Raw genomic sequence first — 19,690 nt, 5'->3', positions numbered from 1 at the left:
AATTAGAGTTTTCAAAGATAGGTCATGATATGTTTACTGTACATAGTGAATTAGCTACATTGCTACCATCCGACCTAGGATAGCATTGATAGGCTTACATCCAAAAAAAAAAGCCACAGCTGTTGCAAAGAAAATGAAATATAATTTGATAAGAAAGTTTAACTTCCTTCAACAATAAAAACATCTAGCTCATCTAAAGTTGTCATCAATCTATTTTCCAAAGTCCTTTCTAGCATTGAAAAAATTTTCCTAATGAGAAGTTTTAATTTTATCCTATCTCCACAGAACATTCCAAAAGTAAACATCATAGTGCAAATTGAAAAAGGAATTCGCAATCTTCCTAGAGATTCTGCAGATCTCATCAGTATACAAACTTCAACCTTATTGCTAAAATCTAAATTACCACATAGAAACATACCAAAATCAGAGTTAATAGCCCTTAAAGAATTAAGATGAAATAAAAACATAGTAATAGTCAAGACAGACAAAGGAAATACAACAGTGGTTATGAATTCAGATAAATATGTAAGAAAAATAAACAGCCTGTTAGAAGATTCCCAATGCCTATTCATCCTTAGACAGGGATCCCACATGGCACACATATATTAAAACCAATGAATTGATCAGAAAGTTACCTAATTGGCAAGAAGAATTATCATCAAAACATCCATTAGTCCCAAAAATTTATTGCGAACCAAAAAAAAAAAAATTAAAAAAAAATCAGTGCTCCAACACAGAATACAAACAGTAACGAATTTACTGTTTGTATTGACGAGTGGTTAGCGTATCTGCTCTCCAGCCAAAAGGCTGCAGGGCCGAATCCTGCCATGGGCATGGATGTTTGTGATTGTCTGTGAAAATACTAGTGGTGGTGGTGATGGACAGTAGATGATGCGGTTGGTGGATGACGTGTAGATGAGGTTGAGCATTGGAGATGGAGAGTTGTAGAATAGGTGCCCTCCCTCAATGAGTCTTGGACTCCCTGGAGGTGTCAAATAATAATAATAATTCTGATTTATCAATTATATGTAACAGTTGTGAAGTTATCGAAACATTTTCTTCTTTTTCTGCAGCTTGTCCCACTTAAGTGGGGTCATTGTTCTCAGTGAGTCTCCTCCACATTCATGTTCTTCATCCTCAAGTCCACTTCCACCAGCTCCCTCCATCTCTTCTTTAGCCGTCCACACTTCCTCCTCCCCTGCACATTCATCTGCATGACCTTTCTTCCCACATATTCATCCTCCTTCCTCGTGACATGACCAAACCATCTCAACTTTGCCTCCTATATCTTCGCTCCAAAATTTGTAACTCACCGTTCTGGTTCTCCCTTACATAGTCATTTCTCAGGTGATCCTTTCTGCTCACACTGCATATCCACCTAAGCATTTAAGCATTCTCATCTCTGCTACTTCCATCTTGCTGATGTTATTTTTCCTCAGGGCCACAGTTTCCATAGCATGGTCTCATTACTGTCCTGCAGATTTGCCTTTTAAATTGATCGGCACCTTCTTATAGCATAGCACTCTCCACCCATCTCTCTCTCTCTCTCTCTCTCCAGTTCCTCCATCCTGCTTGTATCCTACATCCCACTTCCTTCTCAGCCTCTCCATCCTCTTTCACTGTTGAACCTAAGTATCTGAAGTCCCTAACTTTCCTGATGACATTTCCTTCCAGCTACAGATCTATCTCCTGGCTGCCATCCACTTTGCAACACATATACTCTTTCTTACTTCTGTTCAGTCTCATACCTTGTCTTCTAGTACTTTCCTCCATCTTTCCAGTTTAGCTGCCACTTCTTCTCTTGATTCTGCACACAGCATAATGTCATCCGCATACAACATTGTTCAAGGTGTATCTTCTCTCACCTCCTCCGTCACCACCTCCATCACAATATTAAACAGGAACAGACTTGATGCAAGGGTCAGCACTGTCACTTGAAAACCTTTGTCTCTCCCAGCCAGGTCCAAACTCTTGTCTTCACATTTCTGCGCATCTCCTGCACCAACCTGACATACTTCTCTGCTACCTTCTTCTCCCTCAGACACCTCCAGACTACTTGCCTTGGCACTCTATCATACGATTTCTCTAGATCAATAAACACCAGATGTAGCTCCAGTTGTTTCTCTCAAAACTTTTCCCATCATCTGCCGTAACCCAAAGATAGCATCTGTCGTTGATCGACCAGGCATGAAGCCAAATTGCTCCTTTGCAATCACCACCTCCTTCCTCAGTCTTCTATCAAGAACCCTTTCTAGGATTTTCATTGTGTGGGACATCAACTTTATTCCTCTGTAATTCTTAGTCTTGTGCATTCCCTTTACCCTTGTAGATGGGGGACAAGAGTACATTCCCTCCACTCCTTGGGTATATTTTCCTGTTGGAAAACTTTCATGAACAGGTCTCACAGCAGGTCAATTCCCTGATCCCCCAGTGCCTTTCATGCCTCCACTGGGATCCTGTCAGGGTGCACCGATTTTCCATTCTTCATCCTCTTTATGGCCTCCTTCACTTCCACTTTACTGATGTTCTGCATCATCCCGTCATAAAGCTGCCCATCTTCTGTGAGTCCTTGCATTTTCCTCATTCAAAAGCCCTTCAAAATATATTCTCCATCTGTTTCTTATATCCACATCCCTCCTTAATACTCTTCCTGCAGAGTCTTTGATCTGCTTCACATGTAAGATATCCTTTGATGCCTTATTTCTACATTTTGCAATCAATAAATTTTTATCTGTCCTTCCTTTGTTTCTAATTGATCATAAAGATCTTGATATGCCATGGCCTTTGCCTGCATGGCAACCCTCTTGGCTTCTCACTTTCTCTCTCTGTCCTCTTCCACTCTCGATTCATCCCACTTCTGCTTTGCCTTCTTCTTAGTTGTCACTGCTTCTTGTACATTATTATTCCACCTCCAACCCTTCTTCTGCTCTCTAATCTTTCCAGATGTCTCACCAAGCACCTCGATTGCACAGCTCAGAATTGCTTTTGAATTATGTCTCCACCAATCTTGTACACTTTCTAATCCATCCAAAATCCTCTCTAACACCTTCTCCTTAAAACAGTTCCTCACACTCTCTTCTTTTAAGCAAAATCACTTAATTGTCTTCATCCCATGGCTTCCAAAGGTTCTTATCTTCAATCTTATTTTCAAGTCTGCACACAGCTGTCAGTATTGCTGCACCACTTGATCTGTTGGGATTACATTACAATTTGTCACGTCCTTAAGATGTTTTCTTCTAGTCCAAATGTAGTCAATTTGGAACTGTTCCAAATTGACTACATTGAAAAGTTACCACTTCTAAATGTTATCAAATGTTCTTCCCTCTTGTAGAAAAACGAGTTCACAATTGCCAGATCAAACGGTACTGCAAAGTCCACAATCCTCTCTCCTTCCTGGTTCACCATTCCCACTCCATGGCCGCCGTGCACCCTTTCACAATCCCTATTGTCTTCTTATGTGTCCGTTCAAGTCTCCTCCAACAATCATCATCTCGTTTTCTTCCAGTTCCCTCATTTCTTCATGTAGCGTGTTCCAGAACTCATCTTTCTCCTCTGCTGAACAACCAACTTGTGGGGCGTATACACATAAGACGACCACTTGCTCTTCTCCAAGCCCCAGTTTCATTCGCATGATCCTGTCATTCCTCCTACCCACTTCCAGTACTTTGCCCTTCATTCTGCCAACACACAACAATTCCAACACCATTTGTTCCCTCTTTATTCGCTCCAGAGTAGAACAATTTATACCCATCTCCTAGTTCCTTTCCCTTTTCCCCCTTCCACCTTTTCTCCTGAACACATAAAATGTCCAACTTCTTCTTCCTCATCATGTCTGCCACCTCTCTTCCCCTTCCAGTCTTGCTTCCAACATTCAATGTTCCCACTCACAACATTCTCTCCACCTGCTGGCTCACTTATTTAACTGCATCTGCCCTTGATGCAGGCCCTCATCCACTTCTAGCAGCTGTAGGACAATGTTGCTGTGCCATGCCTGAGGGGGGTATGCCCTAGCCCTTGTATCACTCTCTTTTTGACTCATTAGATCATAGCTAGAGCTGGCAGTGAAGTTTTACGACCGGATGCCCTTCCTGACGTCAACCCTCACCATTTATCGAGGCTTGGGACCAGCACCTATTGAGGCTAGCTTGTCCCCTTCGGTGGCTGCATAAATCGAAATGACATAGAAAAATAGGAAAGATTCACCCCTAGTCTTCGAATAATCTAATAGCATTGGGGGGGGGCAGAGCAAGAAGAGAAGAAAGAAGGGGGAGGGACCAGTCTACAGATAATATAACAGATGTATATTACATGAAGTAAGGCATGGTCCAGTATCAAGTACATCAAAACATCTAATATGCGTAAATAATTATTAGACTTTTGTTGTGTAAAACTTTACTTTTCTGTACCAGTACCCCCTGATGATGTAAGCCTTATGACTTATGAAACTTGTTGGGTTTTAATTGCTTCGCTCATAACTCTTTCAGAGATCTTTGTTAATATTTATTTTTCTGATGCCTTGCCATTTGTTCTTAATTTTATATTTATTAGAAAGTGTCAATTTTTATAATTTTCGTAGTTACAGTAATTATCACATAGAATCTTAATCATGGAATTTGTAATATTAATGACAAATGATGCATAGAACCCAGCTGTACATTGCTATGTCGTTAGCAAGACATAACAACAGTGATATCCCATTTATTTTAGACACAGAGGAGGGAGCACTTTGTTGTGTCGGAAAAAGTGCTGATTCACTATTGGTGAGTCATCCTGTTTCCGACCCAACACACGGTAACGATTAGATCTAAGGATAAGAACATACTTATGCCTCCAAAAGAAGAACTACAAGGATAGTGTACATATGCTCACTCAGAAGTATGTCTAACCATCTGAGGTTGTAGATATTAAGTAATTTTGAGAAATCTATATTTAAAGTTGATAATGTCTGTGTAAAAATTAGCAAGGGAAAGTTATGTCTCAGTACTGAAATGTTATTATTAGATGTATATAAGATGATCTATGTATTAGAACCATGTCAAAACAGTTCGGAGTTGCAGTGACCAGTCGGCCACAGCTATGAGCATAATGTAGCCATCGAGAGAGGGCGCTCGCATTTTGCAATATAAGGTCTGGCGCGAGATTCAAATCGGTCTCTCATTTTCTGTTCCTGCATTCCCATCCAAGTCCTGGATAGCTGTGGAAGCTTGCCGCCAGTGCCCAGCAATAATCTCCCGGTTGCTGTTGTGCCGTGTCGAGTATAGTCACCAAAGGAATGAGGTCGGAATTCCAGTAAAGAGCCGTTGGTTAGTTATGCCAACGTGTAGTCAGCAAGAGGGCAACCTTTCGAAGATAATAGAAGTAAGTCGCTGATGCCATGAGAAAACACAGAAGTGTAATCGCAAGGAAGCCCTGGCAACTCTGTGAAAAGACAAGGCTGGTAATGTACAAGTTTTCATGCTCATTTTAGAATAGTAACCAAGAAAGGAATAGGAACCAAGGAATTTAGGAGCTTCACACATTTAACTTTCATATGATGCCTAAAGGACTGATTTTGGACTAGTCTGTCTATGTCAAATAAGCTGGTGCCACTCTAAGCTTATGCTGAGGAAGGAACCAAACCTTCGAACTGTTTATTAGGAAGAAACTTTATGATATTATGTTAAATATTAGCTTGAATATTAACTAAGTTGGGGAGGATAAAGCTTGAGCACAAATAAGAATATTATCCCATGTTAAAATACAAGACGGATTGCGTCTGATATGCTCTACACAAGGATTGTATATAACTGTGTGCATGTGTTTTTTTTTTATATGTGAGCATTGAGTAACTCTGTGTGGAATAATTGAGTCTGAATATAATAATACTAAAAGGGTATGGGATTGTTAGATTAAAATTAGGAGTAGAAATTTTGGATATCTTAAACTAAAGGGGGGAGTTCAGACTCTTTAGTATTGAAGTTACTACTTAAAGTGTGTATATGCAAGTGTTTAAAATAAATGTATTTCTTTAACCCAAAGTTCATGAGTCTGTTGTTTTCTGAGATTTGAATTACCACTTATTAAACTTTCGGACCTGTATAAGTAAAAGGGGAATCCATTTTCATAAGAAAGGAAGAGGAGAGCCACTACTGCAGATCACGTGATCCCATTTTTATTTTAGAGTTGTCTAATTGTGTATCAGAATTCAATTGCCGGCTGGCGCAGTCGTTCTAAACAATTATAAATTTGTCTGCAACAGAATAGCTGATATCCTAAATTGATAAATAATAGTAACTTAGAATATAATACGAGGGACCAGACAACGTAACACCTTCATTCATTGTTTACCTCAGTCATTAGTAGAAATCAGAACTTTATTCATTTTTTAGACAGCTTTTTTTCTTATCTAATGACATTGGCCAATACAAGGGTGTATTTTATGAAATACACAAACATTCCTGTTTGTGGCACGCATTACAGTAATATATAAATGACTGCAAATATCACTTACAAACGGATCACAATGAAATCACTTTATCAATAAGTAAAAAGTTTTAATATATTTCCTTTCCTTGAAAACAAAAAATAATGCAACAAAACAGCTAAAACTCAACACTAGCATTCATTTTATTCTTATGTAGCTTGTGTTGTTCATCTATTAGGTACACACTTGAAATTGCATCATTTCTGCACTGGACAGACTCATTTTTGCAAATTCTTGATATTTATGATGTGTGTTTTCAGTTTTTATTATAATCAAATTCCTGACATGCAGGGCTCCAGAAATACCACTTAAATATACCAGTCACAAAAAAATTTTACTTGCATGTATTATGAATTCTGGTAAAAGGTGAGTAAAAATTTTTTGCCACAGTTTCAATTTCAGCAACAAAGAGAACATCCTTAATAGAATTTAAAACCAATCAAATTCAAAATCATGTGCAATAATTTGTATGATCTTGTATGTTTCCTCTTAATTTGTGTTTGCCTCCCTTCCCCCCCCTTTTTTTTGGCATATTACATGCTACCCTGTTCCAAATGCTGGCAAAAAAAGATTGTTCATTTCATTCTCTGCTTTATCAAAGTACAGAGTAACTGAGTTTTGGAGATGAATTATGTAAATACATTACCTATGTGACAGCTGTTTTTTTTTTTTGTTAAAATTGAATGTCTCATGAATCCTAAATGTCTGCACTTTGAAAGAGCCTCAAGAATCTTGTATTAATCTAAAGTTTCTGTCAGTAACCCCAGGATATTTTTTATACATTGTCATCATAGCACAGCCACTTAAATTCCTTGAGCCATTTGTCTTGGAAAACAAGTCTTTATTATTTTTAGTTGATGAGATGACAGAACTTTTTTTTTTTTTTTGCCATGTTTTTAGTAATTTCTGGTCTCTTGCTTCTGCCTTCAGTTTTACACTGTTTCACAGAATTAAAAAGTGTGCTTGATATTTCATTTGTTGCTATAATGAAAGGTTAATTTTAATAAATTACAGTGTCAACATTTCACATGTCTGACTCATCTTTGCAAGATAACTGGGTTTCTTAAATAATAGTTAAAAAGTCCCTTTTCATCATGTAAAATGTTCATATACTAGTTTATGACAATCATTAGAAAGCCATCCTTTTATTCATTACACTAATTTATTTTCCATCATCTTCCACTCTAAATTAAAGATGCCAAGAAATTATATTCTTGGTTTCATCCTTTATACATGTGTAAGCAAACACACTCTGCACATGAAGTAACTTCATGACTGGGCTACTTATATATATATATGTATATAGAGGCTAATGACTTCACATCAATTGCTATAGTATCTCATAATGCAAGGCACATATCATTATGGACATGTATAATGCTATGCATCATGGCAGGGGCCACTATCCAGATCAGTTTTGACCTTCATCAATGGGAGCGAGACCCAGAAGTGATACCATGGTTGAAGTAATGTAGAATTAATTTATTTCCCATATGACTCCTGACTTTCACTTTCAGTCATTTCCAACTGTAGGTGATATTGTAAGCCTTGCCCACAAAGTATATAAGTAGTCAAAAGATGTCACCTTATTACTAAAGTACCCTGGATTAGAGATAGATGTTTGAAAGTTTTTTTCATTCAGGTATACTATAAGTTAAAGATGCCAAGAAATTATAATCTTGGTTTCATCCTTTATCCAAGTGTGTAAGCAACTTGGATAAAATAAAAATTTTATCATAGTTTTTCATTTTTCATTGAAAATGAAAATTTTGACAGAAACACCAATCATGGAAATATCATTAACTTATGAAGATGTAACCCAGGCAAAATTAACTGGATGTGTGTTGAAAAATAATATTCTTAAAATTGCTAGCATAATCCCTACGCATGCAAGTCTGCTGGCAAGGAAGGGGCAGGATAAAGAATGCTAAAATAAGCACGCTCTAGTTGGATTTTCCATGTCACCATATAACAGTTCAGGATTGAAGTGCATGCCGTTGACAGTTTACCAGACAGCAAAATTCTTAAAAATTTAACAGTTGGCTGGTGTGAGCTTGTTCCAGCACACTATTGCATCATTTTATATCATTTAACACATGAGATTGAAAACTGATGTTCAAATGATATTCATTGATAATCATGCAATTCTGGTACCATGTTTGCAAGTAATAACTAAGATACATAGGTCTCAAAAATGAAATTAAAAAAAAATGTTTCGAGTAATTATTATTATTATTTTATTTATTTTTTGAGGGATTTGCCAACTTTATTGGTTGGCAAATCCCTCAAAATGGAGAGTGGTTAGGATATCCACTCTTCATCCAGTAGATTATGGATTCAAATTTTGCCATATGCATGGATGTTTGTGATTGTCTTTAGGTGGAGGATGAATTTTATTGTCTGGTGTGAGACGACATTCCACATTCTGCTTTTTTTGTTTTCAGATCTGAATTGGTTTTGTAAAAAGTTCCATGTTTGGTATTTAGAACAGCGCTTTCAGATTGTGTAAAAAATAAATGAAAAACACAAATTATATATAAAATTAATAAAAAAAAATAGGAAAAATCCTTAGCCCATTCACAGTACTAATGTACTGGAGGTTTAATTTTTTCTATGTTATACAATTAAATTTTTTTTAAAAAAAATAAATTTTTACAATAATTAAGAAAGGTTTTATTTTCTTTTATAGATGCTGGAGCAGCTGCCCATTATTTGTTATACGAACTTCCCGATGAAGTATTATTAACAGTGTTTTCATTCTTGCTTGAACAAGATTTATGTCGAGTTGCACAAGTATGCAAGCGCTTCCATACCATCAGTAGTGATACAGAGCTTTGGTTTGTATCCACATGTTTGTTATTTGCTTATATCATTATTGCAAATTTATATCTACAATGAGAATTCAGATATTATTTCATGCAGGTAATCCATTATTAACCTTTATTAATTATTCTACAGCAGCACTCATACTATGGGGTACTTAGGAATAGATATGTTTTTTAAGGGGTGTTGAGTTTGCTGTAACCATGTTGCTGTGATGAACATTAATAGTGGAAATTAACACACACGATCGGGGCTTATGTGCTTTCAAATAGTTTTATATATATACCGCCTTTCCCCCACCGTTTTCATATGGTGATGTTATTGCATATCAGAATTTCTTGTGACAAGGGGATCTAGATGAAAATTAGTATGATAATATTTAAATCCATGTCTGTCCTTAAGAATTGTGTTGCTCTCATACTAATTCAAATAAAGCTACATAAACTTTTGTAATTTAGTATTCACATACATAGCATTTCACCTACTTTATGTATCTAGAAGGAGAGTTTAGGGTTTGAATTCAAAAACCTTACCATTATGAGATGAAGCAGTGATGGTTGCATCTTGAGAATTGTTGTTGACTAATTTTAGTGTGACCATAACCAGGACACTCTGCTTACAACTTTTATGAATAGTAATTCACCTCTGCTTGTCCACCTTGTCTGCTTGACAATATGTGAACAATGTTCATATATTGATGAAATTGTTTTCTTAAACTTCCTTCTTTTTATTTTATGTGCAGCCTCATAGAAGAGACTTTAACCATTGCAGGTGTATGTATGTATGTCTGCCTTACCTGATGAGTTTATACATTGAATTTGAGTATGTAGAATGTTGATGAGTTGCTTTTGATTTGATTCTTATAAATACTTATAATTTACTAATTTTATCATTCGTTCTTGGTGCCATGCTACAGATCTGATGAGTACGATTCGAAGTCTTTACCATGATATAAAATTTGAAGGGTAAAAATAAAGCAGCATGAATAATATAAATTTGATTTATTTTACAGAAAAATAAATATTTAAATGTCTAAATCAATATCATGACAGATATATTACCATATATACCTATACAGTAGCATAATCAATTTTCTGATATGTACCCTCCAAGCGGTGCTCAGATTACTATGGCAGCAATACATGATTAAGTTTGTTTACATTATTATTAATCTCCTATCAGCAATTTTCTCCCAAATCAATCTATTATTTGTGAGCACTCCAATATCGTGATATCTTACATGTCGTGCTTCTAATGCACTTCTGACTGAATCAATCCACCTAAACCTTGGTCTTTCACTGGGTCTCTTACATGCCACCTTGGGATGGCAGGTAAAGAGAGATGTGTTTAGGAGTACAATATCAAAGAACTAAGTTTTACATTTCCAATTCTAATATCAGGCTTGATGCCACTTTCTTTCATAATGTGATCCATATAAATGATAAATAAGAGTGGAGATAATGCTCATCCTTGTCTTTTACATCAAACTATCTTCCTGTATTACCTTCAGTTATAAATGCTGACTGACAACTTAAATATAGGCTGTGTATTTCTCTATATAATCCATTCACCCGATATAATTGTAGCGTTTGAAAAGCTTTTGTCTGGGCACCTTGTCGTATGCCTTTTCCAGATCTACAAACTTAAGTATATAGTTCTTTGTCATATTCCCATGATTTCCCAACTATTTGTCTTAAAGTGAAAATCTGATCTTGAAAAACTCTATTTAGCCTGAACCCAGCTTGTTCTCTCCAAGTTTCTCTTCAGCATGCTTTCTCAACCTCTTTTCAAATATGCTTGCATAAATCTTACTTGGAACATTTAGTAGAGAAATTTCTCTGTAATTCTTACATTCAGTTTTATTACTTTTTTTTTTTTTTTTATAGATGGGTACTATGAGATATCTACTTTAATCATTAGGAATTTGATCTTCTGACCAGACCCTCTGAATTATACCACCATACTTAGTATTTCTGGTTGAATATCATCTACTCCAGATGCCTTTCCACATTTCAAATTTTTGGCAGCTTTTTCTATCTCAAGTATTGGTATGTTCTCCTATTTGCATTCCTCTTGAAAATTTTCTAGTATGGTTCTGTCACTGCTCAGTTCATTTAGCAGTCTTTGAAAGTAGTTACTTCAGACATCTAGAACATCCTCTTCAGTTTTCATGTCACCTTTATCATCTTTGATTCCTTTTACAGCACTCTTTCCTCCATTTCTAAGCTTCTTCAATAGTCTCCAGAACATTTTGCCACTTTCCTGATATTTTTTTTTCTATATTCTTACCAAACTATTCCTATGCCTTTTGTTTAGATACTTTTACATATTTGCTTAGCTCTCTTACATTAATCTCAGTATTCTTTTAGGCCATCTGCCAGCTTATTTACTAGGAACTTTTGGTATGCTTTCTTCTTTTCCAGGACTGTTTCTTTAACTTCTTGTGTTCACCATGGCATTCTTATTTTTCTATCCTTGCAGACAACTTCACCACATACCTCACTTGCTGAATCAGTCAATGTCTTCTCAGAGTTTGCCACTGAGACTCCAAGTTTTGGTTCTTGTTTTCAATTTGTTTCATTTTTTCTTCAATAATGTTTGTATAGTCGAGCCTACAGTTTACTTTAATTAAAATTGGACATTAAAAGCTGCCCAACTTTAATTCTTTTTAAAACTTTCTTGCATACTATTCTTTTCAATGTGATATCCATTTTTATCTTGCATTAGTAACAAGTAATGGTCACTTCCAATTTCAGATCCTCTAGACACTCTTGTATCCTGAACGAGCATGAAGACATGACTATCAACAATGATGTACTCAATGAGACTTTTCTTATTTCTTGTTTCTTCTCTCCATGTGAATTTGTGCACATCTTTATGTTGGAACATGGTGTTAGTAATGATCAGTCCTTAGTAGAGTCTAGAAAATACTTACCATTATTATTAGTTTTGTCCTTTTCTCCAAATTTTCCCCAAATGTTCCTATATGCCTGGTGGGGTTCGTTTCCTACTCTGCTGTCTCCAACAAGAACCACTTTTTCATTTTCTTTATGTCAGCTGCCTGTTTCAATGACTCAAAAAAACTCCTCCACTTCTTTCTTGAAGAGCTCTCTATGGTACCATAGGCACAAATAAGTTTCATTGTCCATGTTCCCATTTTGAAGTTACCCGACATTACTCTACTTGAAACTATCTTCTAATGAAGAAGTTTATCTTCATGTTTGGTGTTGAATGCTACTATTGCTACTGCTTCCTTTCCTTGATCATTATTGCCTAAAATAACATCATCCTATACTTATTATTTAGTAAGATGTCACCTGTTTTTGTCTTCTTTATGCCCACTTGGTACTTTTCCAATTCTTCTGCAAGTTCGATTTCCTTTCCATTAATATCCCTATATTGATTGTTCATATTTTCATTTCTTCTTATGTTGGGTTTATTCTTCTTCTAGATATTGAGTTAGAGCTTGTTCCAGTAACTGACTTTTCACTTTTTGCCCTGGTTCCCTGACAAAAACAGGTGGGGCCTTGTTACAGTAGCTATACAGAAAAGAGGTTCTAGTGGGCAAAAAGTGTATAAAGATTAGATTTTTGAGAAGTGGAAGCTATACAGTAGTGAACCACTTAATCCTAACAAGCTGAATTTGTGTGAAGTTTATGGTCTGGTTTTTGTTTCAGTTCACAATAGTTTTGATTTTGGTTTACTGTTTTCAGATTTGGTTTTAGTTCACTATTTTGGTTGAGTGCTGTGTGTTTTAACTGTGTCTACGATGTTTATTAATATATTGTGTGTTTTTAAGTTAAACAAGTTGGCATTCATTTCATGTAGTTATAAAATTGATACATTCCCACGAAAGCATTCAAAAATATGTACTCTTCCTCAGCACACATCCATGCTCAAAGCCAAATTGCTAGTGAGTGGGGTGTTGGTTTGGGTACCGTTAATGCAATTTTAAAGAGATTTAGGGAGACGGGTACCTTTTCTCCTGACAGAAAAGGAAAATGTAGGCAAAAAAGGAAACCTATACTTACTTTAAGATCATTTACTAGTTAGGAAAAGCAAAAAGAATCCAAGATTGTATGCTGTAGAGAGTGGCAGCTAGTAGGATTAATGTTTCTGACATGACATTCTCCTTAAATTGTTGGAAGCAGCGAAGACTGCACACACAAACCTAAAGAGAAAAACTGTTGATGAAGGCTATGCAGAAAAAGAGACTCCAGTGGGCAAAAGTGTACAAAGATTGGACTGTCGAGAAGGTCATATTTTCAGATAGCCATTTCTTTGTCCAAGGAGAGCCAGTGCCCTATGTTTGCAAATTAGTGACTGAGAAGACTTCTCCCACCTGCCTTCAACAAGCTCCCAAACACTCTACTAAAAGGATGTTCTGATGTTGTTTTACACATGACCGTCCATGTTGATGGTATGATGAAAAGTGACCAATAAATAAAAATATTAGAGAAAAGAGTGGTCCCACAGATCCAGAAAGACAAAGATCTCATTTTCCAACAGGATCTTGCTCCATGCAATTAAAAATAAAATAAATAAATGAAAGAGCTCCTCAAAAATCACAACATTCAATTTCTTAAGTGGCCGGGTAACTCTCCTGACATTAACCCAAAGAGAAAATTTGTGGGTCATAGTGAAAAAGAAACTTGGAAAATTAAATTGTGATACAATGGAGCACTTAATACAATCCTTTATAAAAGTATGGTTTTGAGATGCACAAATGAGAAAAATGCGTTCCACATTGGTAGAGTCCATGCCTAAGTGAATTAATGAACTTATTGGCAACAGAGGAGCACATATAAATTATTAGGTAAAGTTGGAGTTTAATTTTTGTATCAAGAATGTAAATTCTTCCTGTATGTTAGAGCCATTTGGAGTGAAGGAGAAAATCCAGATATTGGAAAGTTTTTTTTATATTTGTTCTTATTTTGTTGGGTTATAGTTCCTTCCTTAAATTCCATCCTGTGTAAGTACTTTGTTCTGTAGGTCAGAAGCTTTTTTTGGTTTATCCTGTCCGTAATATACAGTTAGAGATCTAAGATTTATTATTTTGCAGGAATCTAGTGTTTTTTTATATTTCTTCCTTCCTTCCCTCCCTATGTAGGCAAATACTGCTTGTGTTTCTCAAGTTTGTGATTTACATCTATGTTATGCTTCATGTCCATAGCTGAAAGTATTAGATATTGAGAGGAGCTAAGTCAGGTAGCAGTTTTATGTGGATGAAATTTTAGCACTTTTGTTAATATTTATGACTAATATTTCTTGTTATTATTTAGTTCTTGGATTAGGAATTAACAAACATTTGATCTTGTTTGTTTAGTAACCATTATATATTATTTAGTTTCCAGTGTTTGAAATACAGGCATAACCCAGTCATATAACACCTTTGGTTCCAGACCACTGTAGTGTAGCAAATAATCACCACTTTCTTTTTTTTTCACTGTATGTTCATGTAATGACCAGTCATATATATGTGTAAATGATGTAAATAAAGCACTAATTTACATGAGTTATGCAAATGAAAAATAATTTTTACAAATGAATTAGTTATTGTGAATAGTTTTTTGTAAGGGAACACACCAACCAGTTTGGTCATCAACCCACCATTAAAAGTTTTTTGATTCCAGCAATAAGATTTTCTTGTTTATGGATAACTGAAATAATAACTAGTTGTAGCACTAATCACTTCACTTTTCATTTTATCTTTGTTTTTAACAACTGTAACAACAGTAGTGCGAGATAAGTTTAGCCTTAGGCCTATCTCAGATGTCACCATATTTAATGATTTTATTTTGGTATCTAATGTAATAGGTTAGCTTGTCTTTTTTAACTTGAAGCACCAGCGCTATTACCTTGAATTTTATCTGTCATTATTAATAACAATAAAATCAAACAATGGTTATATTGTTTTTATAATTTACAGCAAAATACAGAGATTCACCAAGCAACAATGTCATAAACAACCAGCTCACAAAAACTACTGATTGGTTGATTCACATGAGAATTGCGTAACTAAAACTGTCGTATGAGTGAATGCAGCATCATATAAATGAGCATTGATCATAATTGAAAAGTGTCATAGGAGTGGAGTGACATAAGGCGCAGTATTACTGTATTTTATCCTTTCCTTTAGTTCTCTGGATGGTGCAGGAGCTTTTTTGGTTTATCCTGTCGGTAATCTGTAAGATACAGTTAGAGAGCTTAGATTTATTATTTTGCAGTGATTTGTGGGAATAGTGTATTTTAGGACTGACAGAGCCTTTGTCATAGTGAGTTAATCTGGTTGATTTTTGCAGCATTGTGTGCAGACTTCTTTAGACTGATAACAACAGCAAGCTATTTGGAATAACCTCCAGACTATTCCAAATACTTCAGATTTCAGATTATACCATATATATGGATATTGGCTATACTTTCTATACGTGTTGCTTCTATTTATCACTTAGTATTATTCAAATCCTATGCATTCTTAATTATAATGCTATTATAATTTAGTTTACACTGTGCTGATATATTTTAATATATATTTTTAAAAGTTTGGAAAAACAGAACTTAATGAATGTTACAGAAAAATAACATATTTGGGTGATTGGCATACTCTTAAAATAACTGTATAACTGAATAAAAATTCTCATATTATTACATCATCAAATTCCTGATATGTACCCTCAGAGGGTTTACAGGGTACCATGATAGTACATCGTTTTCTATATTTTGGTTGTCAAGTGCACTTCCACTTCTAACTTTGTGTGCATGTTTCCCATCCACAAAATATTGTAAACTTGTAGATGATATACATAAAAAAAAATCCTTATGTACTTTTTGTATTTTTATTAGTTTTTACATTTAAAAACCCTGCTCTAGGAACCAAATATGGAACTTTTTCATTCTTCGATGAGCTAGGTGATGGTGGTCTTTCACCCAGGTAGTGAAATTCATCTCCAATCCATTGCATCAATCCACTAGATCTTATTCTTCCTCTTGGGCATTTTCCTACCATTTTGGCATCAAATTGCTAACACTCGAGTTCCCTTCTAATATTGTCATATTTAATGATTCTGCCATTGAAGCCAACTGTTCACCTAATTTTTCTCAAGACTCACAAGTCTGTGGTCTCCATCTTTCATCAGCTGTTGATTGTATCCCAACTCTCGGATCCAAAAGATAAAATTAGTGTGAATACTGACTGGTATATAGCTAGTTTACTAAACTAGCTTGTGGTTAACTGGTTTTAATATTTTCTGGATTTTTTGGGAGTTGTAGCCATTGGCTAAGAAGGTGTTAAAGATATGATTAACAAGCAACAATCTTGATTGGAGATTTCAACGCTAAAGTGGAAATAACCCAATAACAATGTATTGGATCAGAGGGAGAATCAGTAATCAATAACAATGGAATTTTATTAAGAGACTTCTGCATATTTAACAGTCTAAAAATCAGCAATATGTTCTTCAGGCATAAAAATATACATATGCACACATGGGAAGCAAGAGGAATAAATCAATAATAGATTACATTATTATTAACAACAAAGTAAATAATAATATCAAGGATACAAGGGTTTTTAGAGGAAGCGAAATCGATAGTGATCACATGTTAGTTGAAAGCAGATTTGAATTCATAAAAAGAACCACATACTTCAAAAGAAAAAAAGATAAGTACCAACATCTAATAAAGAGTTCAAAATTCACCTCCTAGAACAGGAGAGTATCCATAATAAAACCAACCACAAACAATATTGAAACTGACTGGAAAAATATAAAGGAAACCATACTAAAAGCAGCAGAAGAAAGTTTAGGATATAAATCAAGGAAAAACAAAAAAAATGGCTCAGAACTTGAATGATGACTTAACATGTTCATTGCCAATCAAGCGATATCGCGTGATGCGAGTTCTCACCAAACGGCCGATCACGCGTTATCGCGTGGACGTCGCTAACTAAATAAAAAAAATTTGGCCACCACACGAAATTCCAATTTTCAGCTTGGCAATGAATGATATCGCGTGATGCGAGTTCTCACCTGGCGGCTGATCACGCGTTATAGCGTGGACGTCGCTAACTAAATAAAAATATATAAAAAAAATTGGCCACTACACAATTCCAATTTTCAGCTTGGCAATGAAAGTTAAAGGAATCAATCGAAAGGAAAAAAAACAGGATTTTAAAATCTATCTGCAGAGTAAAAACACGCTGACTATATAGAATATAAGAAACTACGACTGAAGTCAGAAAGCTTTCAAGAAGTATACGCAGAGAAGATTGGAGTAAATGTATTAAATCATTAGAGCAGGATATCACTGGACCACAAAGAATAGGTTTTAAAATTTTGAGGCGACTACAAGCAACAGTCAACATCCAAAGCAAATTGGATAAAACACTATAAAACATTGTGGGATGAAAAACAAGAAATAGAAAACAATGGCATAACTCACAAAATTGAAGATATCGATACACAGGAAAGTACAGAAGAAATAGCAATGGAAGAATTAGAAAAAGATTATAAAAACTCAAGAAATAGAAAAAGTACAGGCCTGGATGGAATATGCGTTGAGCTCTTTAAATATGCAGACAATATCTTAGAAGAAAGCCTACTTAAACTCTTCAATAATATCTGGAAATATCAAAAGATCCCAAAGGAATGGGACACTGAAGCAGTAATAAAAATTCACAAAAAAGGTCCCAAGGACAAATATGGAAATTACAGAGGCTTTACTCTCTTAATAACAGCATCTAAACTATATGCAAACATTTTAAAGACCAGACTAATTAAATATACAGAAAATTATTTAGAAGAACAGTGTGGTTTTAAAAGAGGGAGAGGATGTACAGATACCTCTTTCACAAAGCAACAGATCATAGAAAAAAGAAAAGAATTTAACTGCCCATCTTTCTTCTATTTATTGACTACAAAAAAGTGTATGATAACTTGAACAGAAATCTACTCTGGAAAATATTACAAGATGATAAAATACCTCCTCAATTAATTAATGCAACAAAAAGTCTATACAGAGAAGCAAAAATTTGCAGATGGAACATTATCAGAACCTATACCTATAAATAAAGTAGTAAGATGAGGTTGTGGCTTATCCCCAATCCTATTTAACATTTATATAAACAGAATCCTAAAAGAATGGAAAACAACTGTCAAAGATGGAGTTAAATAACAAATAATATACAACTAAATACAATACTTTATGCAGATGATCAAGTACTAATTTCAAATTCAAAAGATAAACTCCAAATTGCAACTAATCATCTAAATGAAATAGCAAAAAAATTTTAAATGAAAATCTCTGAAACAAAAACAAAAGCTATGGCAATGTGTGGAAACACCATTCAAAAAGTCAAAATTATGCTTACTAATAAAATAATAGAAAAAGTTATAGAATTCAAATACTTGGGAAATATAATCTCACAATACAATATTGATTCATAATTGGAAGCAAGACTACAAATTTGCAATAGAATGAATGGCATAATTAAAACAAATTTTGGAAAGCAAATGATTAAAGAAACTCAATTAAGATTACATAAGATCACCTCTAAACCATCTCTCAAATTTGGAAGTTGAACTTGGATTCTAAAACAAAGAAACAAAGACTAGAAACAGCACAGATGAAGTTTCTAAGATCTCTCCTGGGACTCACTAGGTTAGATAAAAAGAAAAACACAGAAATAAGAGAATGATTAGATACAAAAAACATCATACAAGAAATAGAAGAATATCAGCGGAATTCGCTACATCACATAGAAAGGATGAATAACAGTAAGATCCCCAAATTAGCATATAAATATAAACCTACAGGAAGAAGAGACCGCAGATGTCCAAGATTAAGGCGGAAGGATCAACTTCATCTGCAGAGCAGGAACAGGACATAAATAGCCTATACCTGAATTGCTCAGACGACAAGGAGAAGTGTTTTCACTAATTTCTCTCCCATTCCATATAAATTTATTCAGTTGACTCTTCACCATATCAGCTTTTCTAATTCTGTTGTCTATTTCCTCTAAATAGCTGAAATATTTTACTTTTTTTTTATAGTTTTCCCATTCAAGATGCAGCTGATGTGCTCAATGTTCTTGCCTATTTTCACAGTTTTTGTTTATAGCTGATTTTCATTCAAAAAATGTATTAGTGTTTATTCAATTTAGTTAAGTAATATCCTGATTAAATATACTAGATTTATATAATAGTATAGCATCATCTGCATAAGTTACTGACATGAATATTTAATTATTATTCATATTAATTAGTAATTAATATTTTAGTATAGGTTGTCATTTCCTGAAAAATTTAAAGTCAAATATCAAAATTAGAGATGTTCATATCAGTAACTATGAACATCTCTAATTTTGATATTTGACTTTAAATTTTTCAGGAAATGACAACGTATACT

The 19,690-nt window shown here is 34.8% G+C and overlaps 1 protein-coding gene across 2 annotated transcripts in view; it reads left to right on the top strand.

Moving 5' to 3' along the window:
- The window catches only part of FBXO11 (F-box protein 11), a 412,771-nt gene that overhangs the window by 70,327 nt on the left and 322,754 nt on the right, over positions 1–19,690 (top strand). For both annotated transcript variants that reach the window (XM_090399679.1, XM_090399680.1), the window contains exon 3: positions 9,153–9,300. In XM_090399679.1, coding sequence (XP_090255805.1) covers positions 9,153–9,300 — 148 coding nt within the window. The remainder of the gene's footprint in view (positions 1–9,152; positions 9,301–19,690) is intronic.

The sequence above is a fragment of the Typopeltis vanoorti genome, chromosome 10 (genome assembly GCF_054136105.1).
Source record: "Typopeltis vanoorti isolate ZY-2024b chromosome 10, IOZ_Tvanoo_1.0, whole genome shotgun sequence".
Lineage (NCBI taxonomy): Eukaryota > Metazoa > Arthropoda > Arachnida > Uropygi > Thelyphonidae > Typopeltis > Typopeltis vanoorti.
Note: the sequence above shows the minus strand (reverse complement) of the source record. Positions and strands in the feature narration are given on the sequence as shown.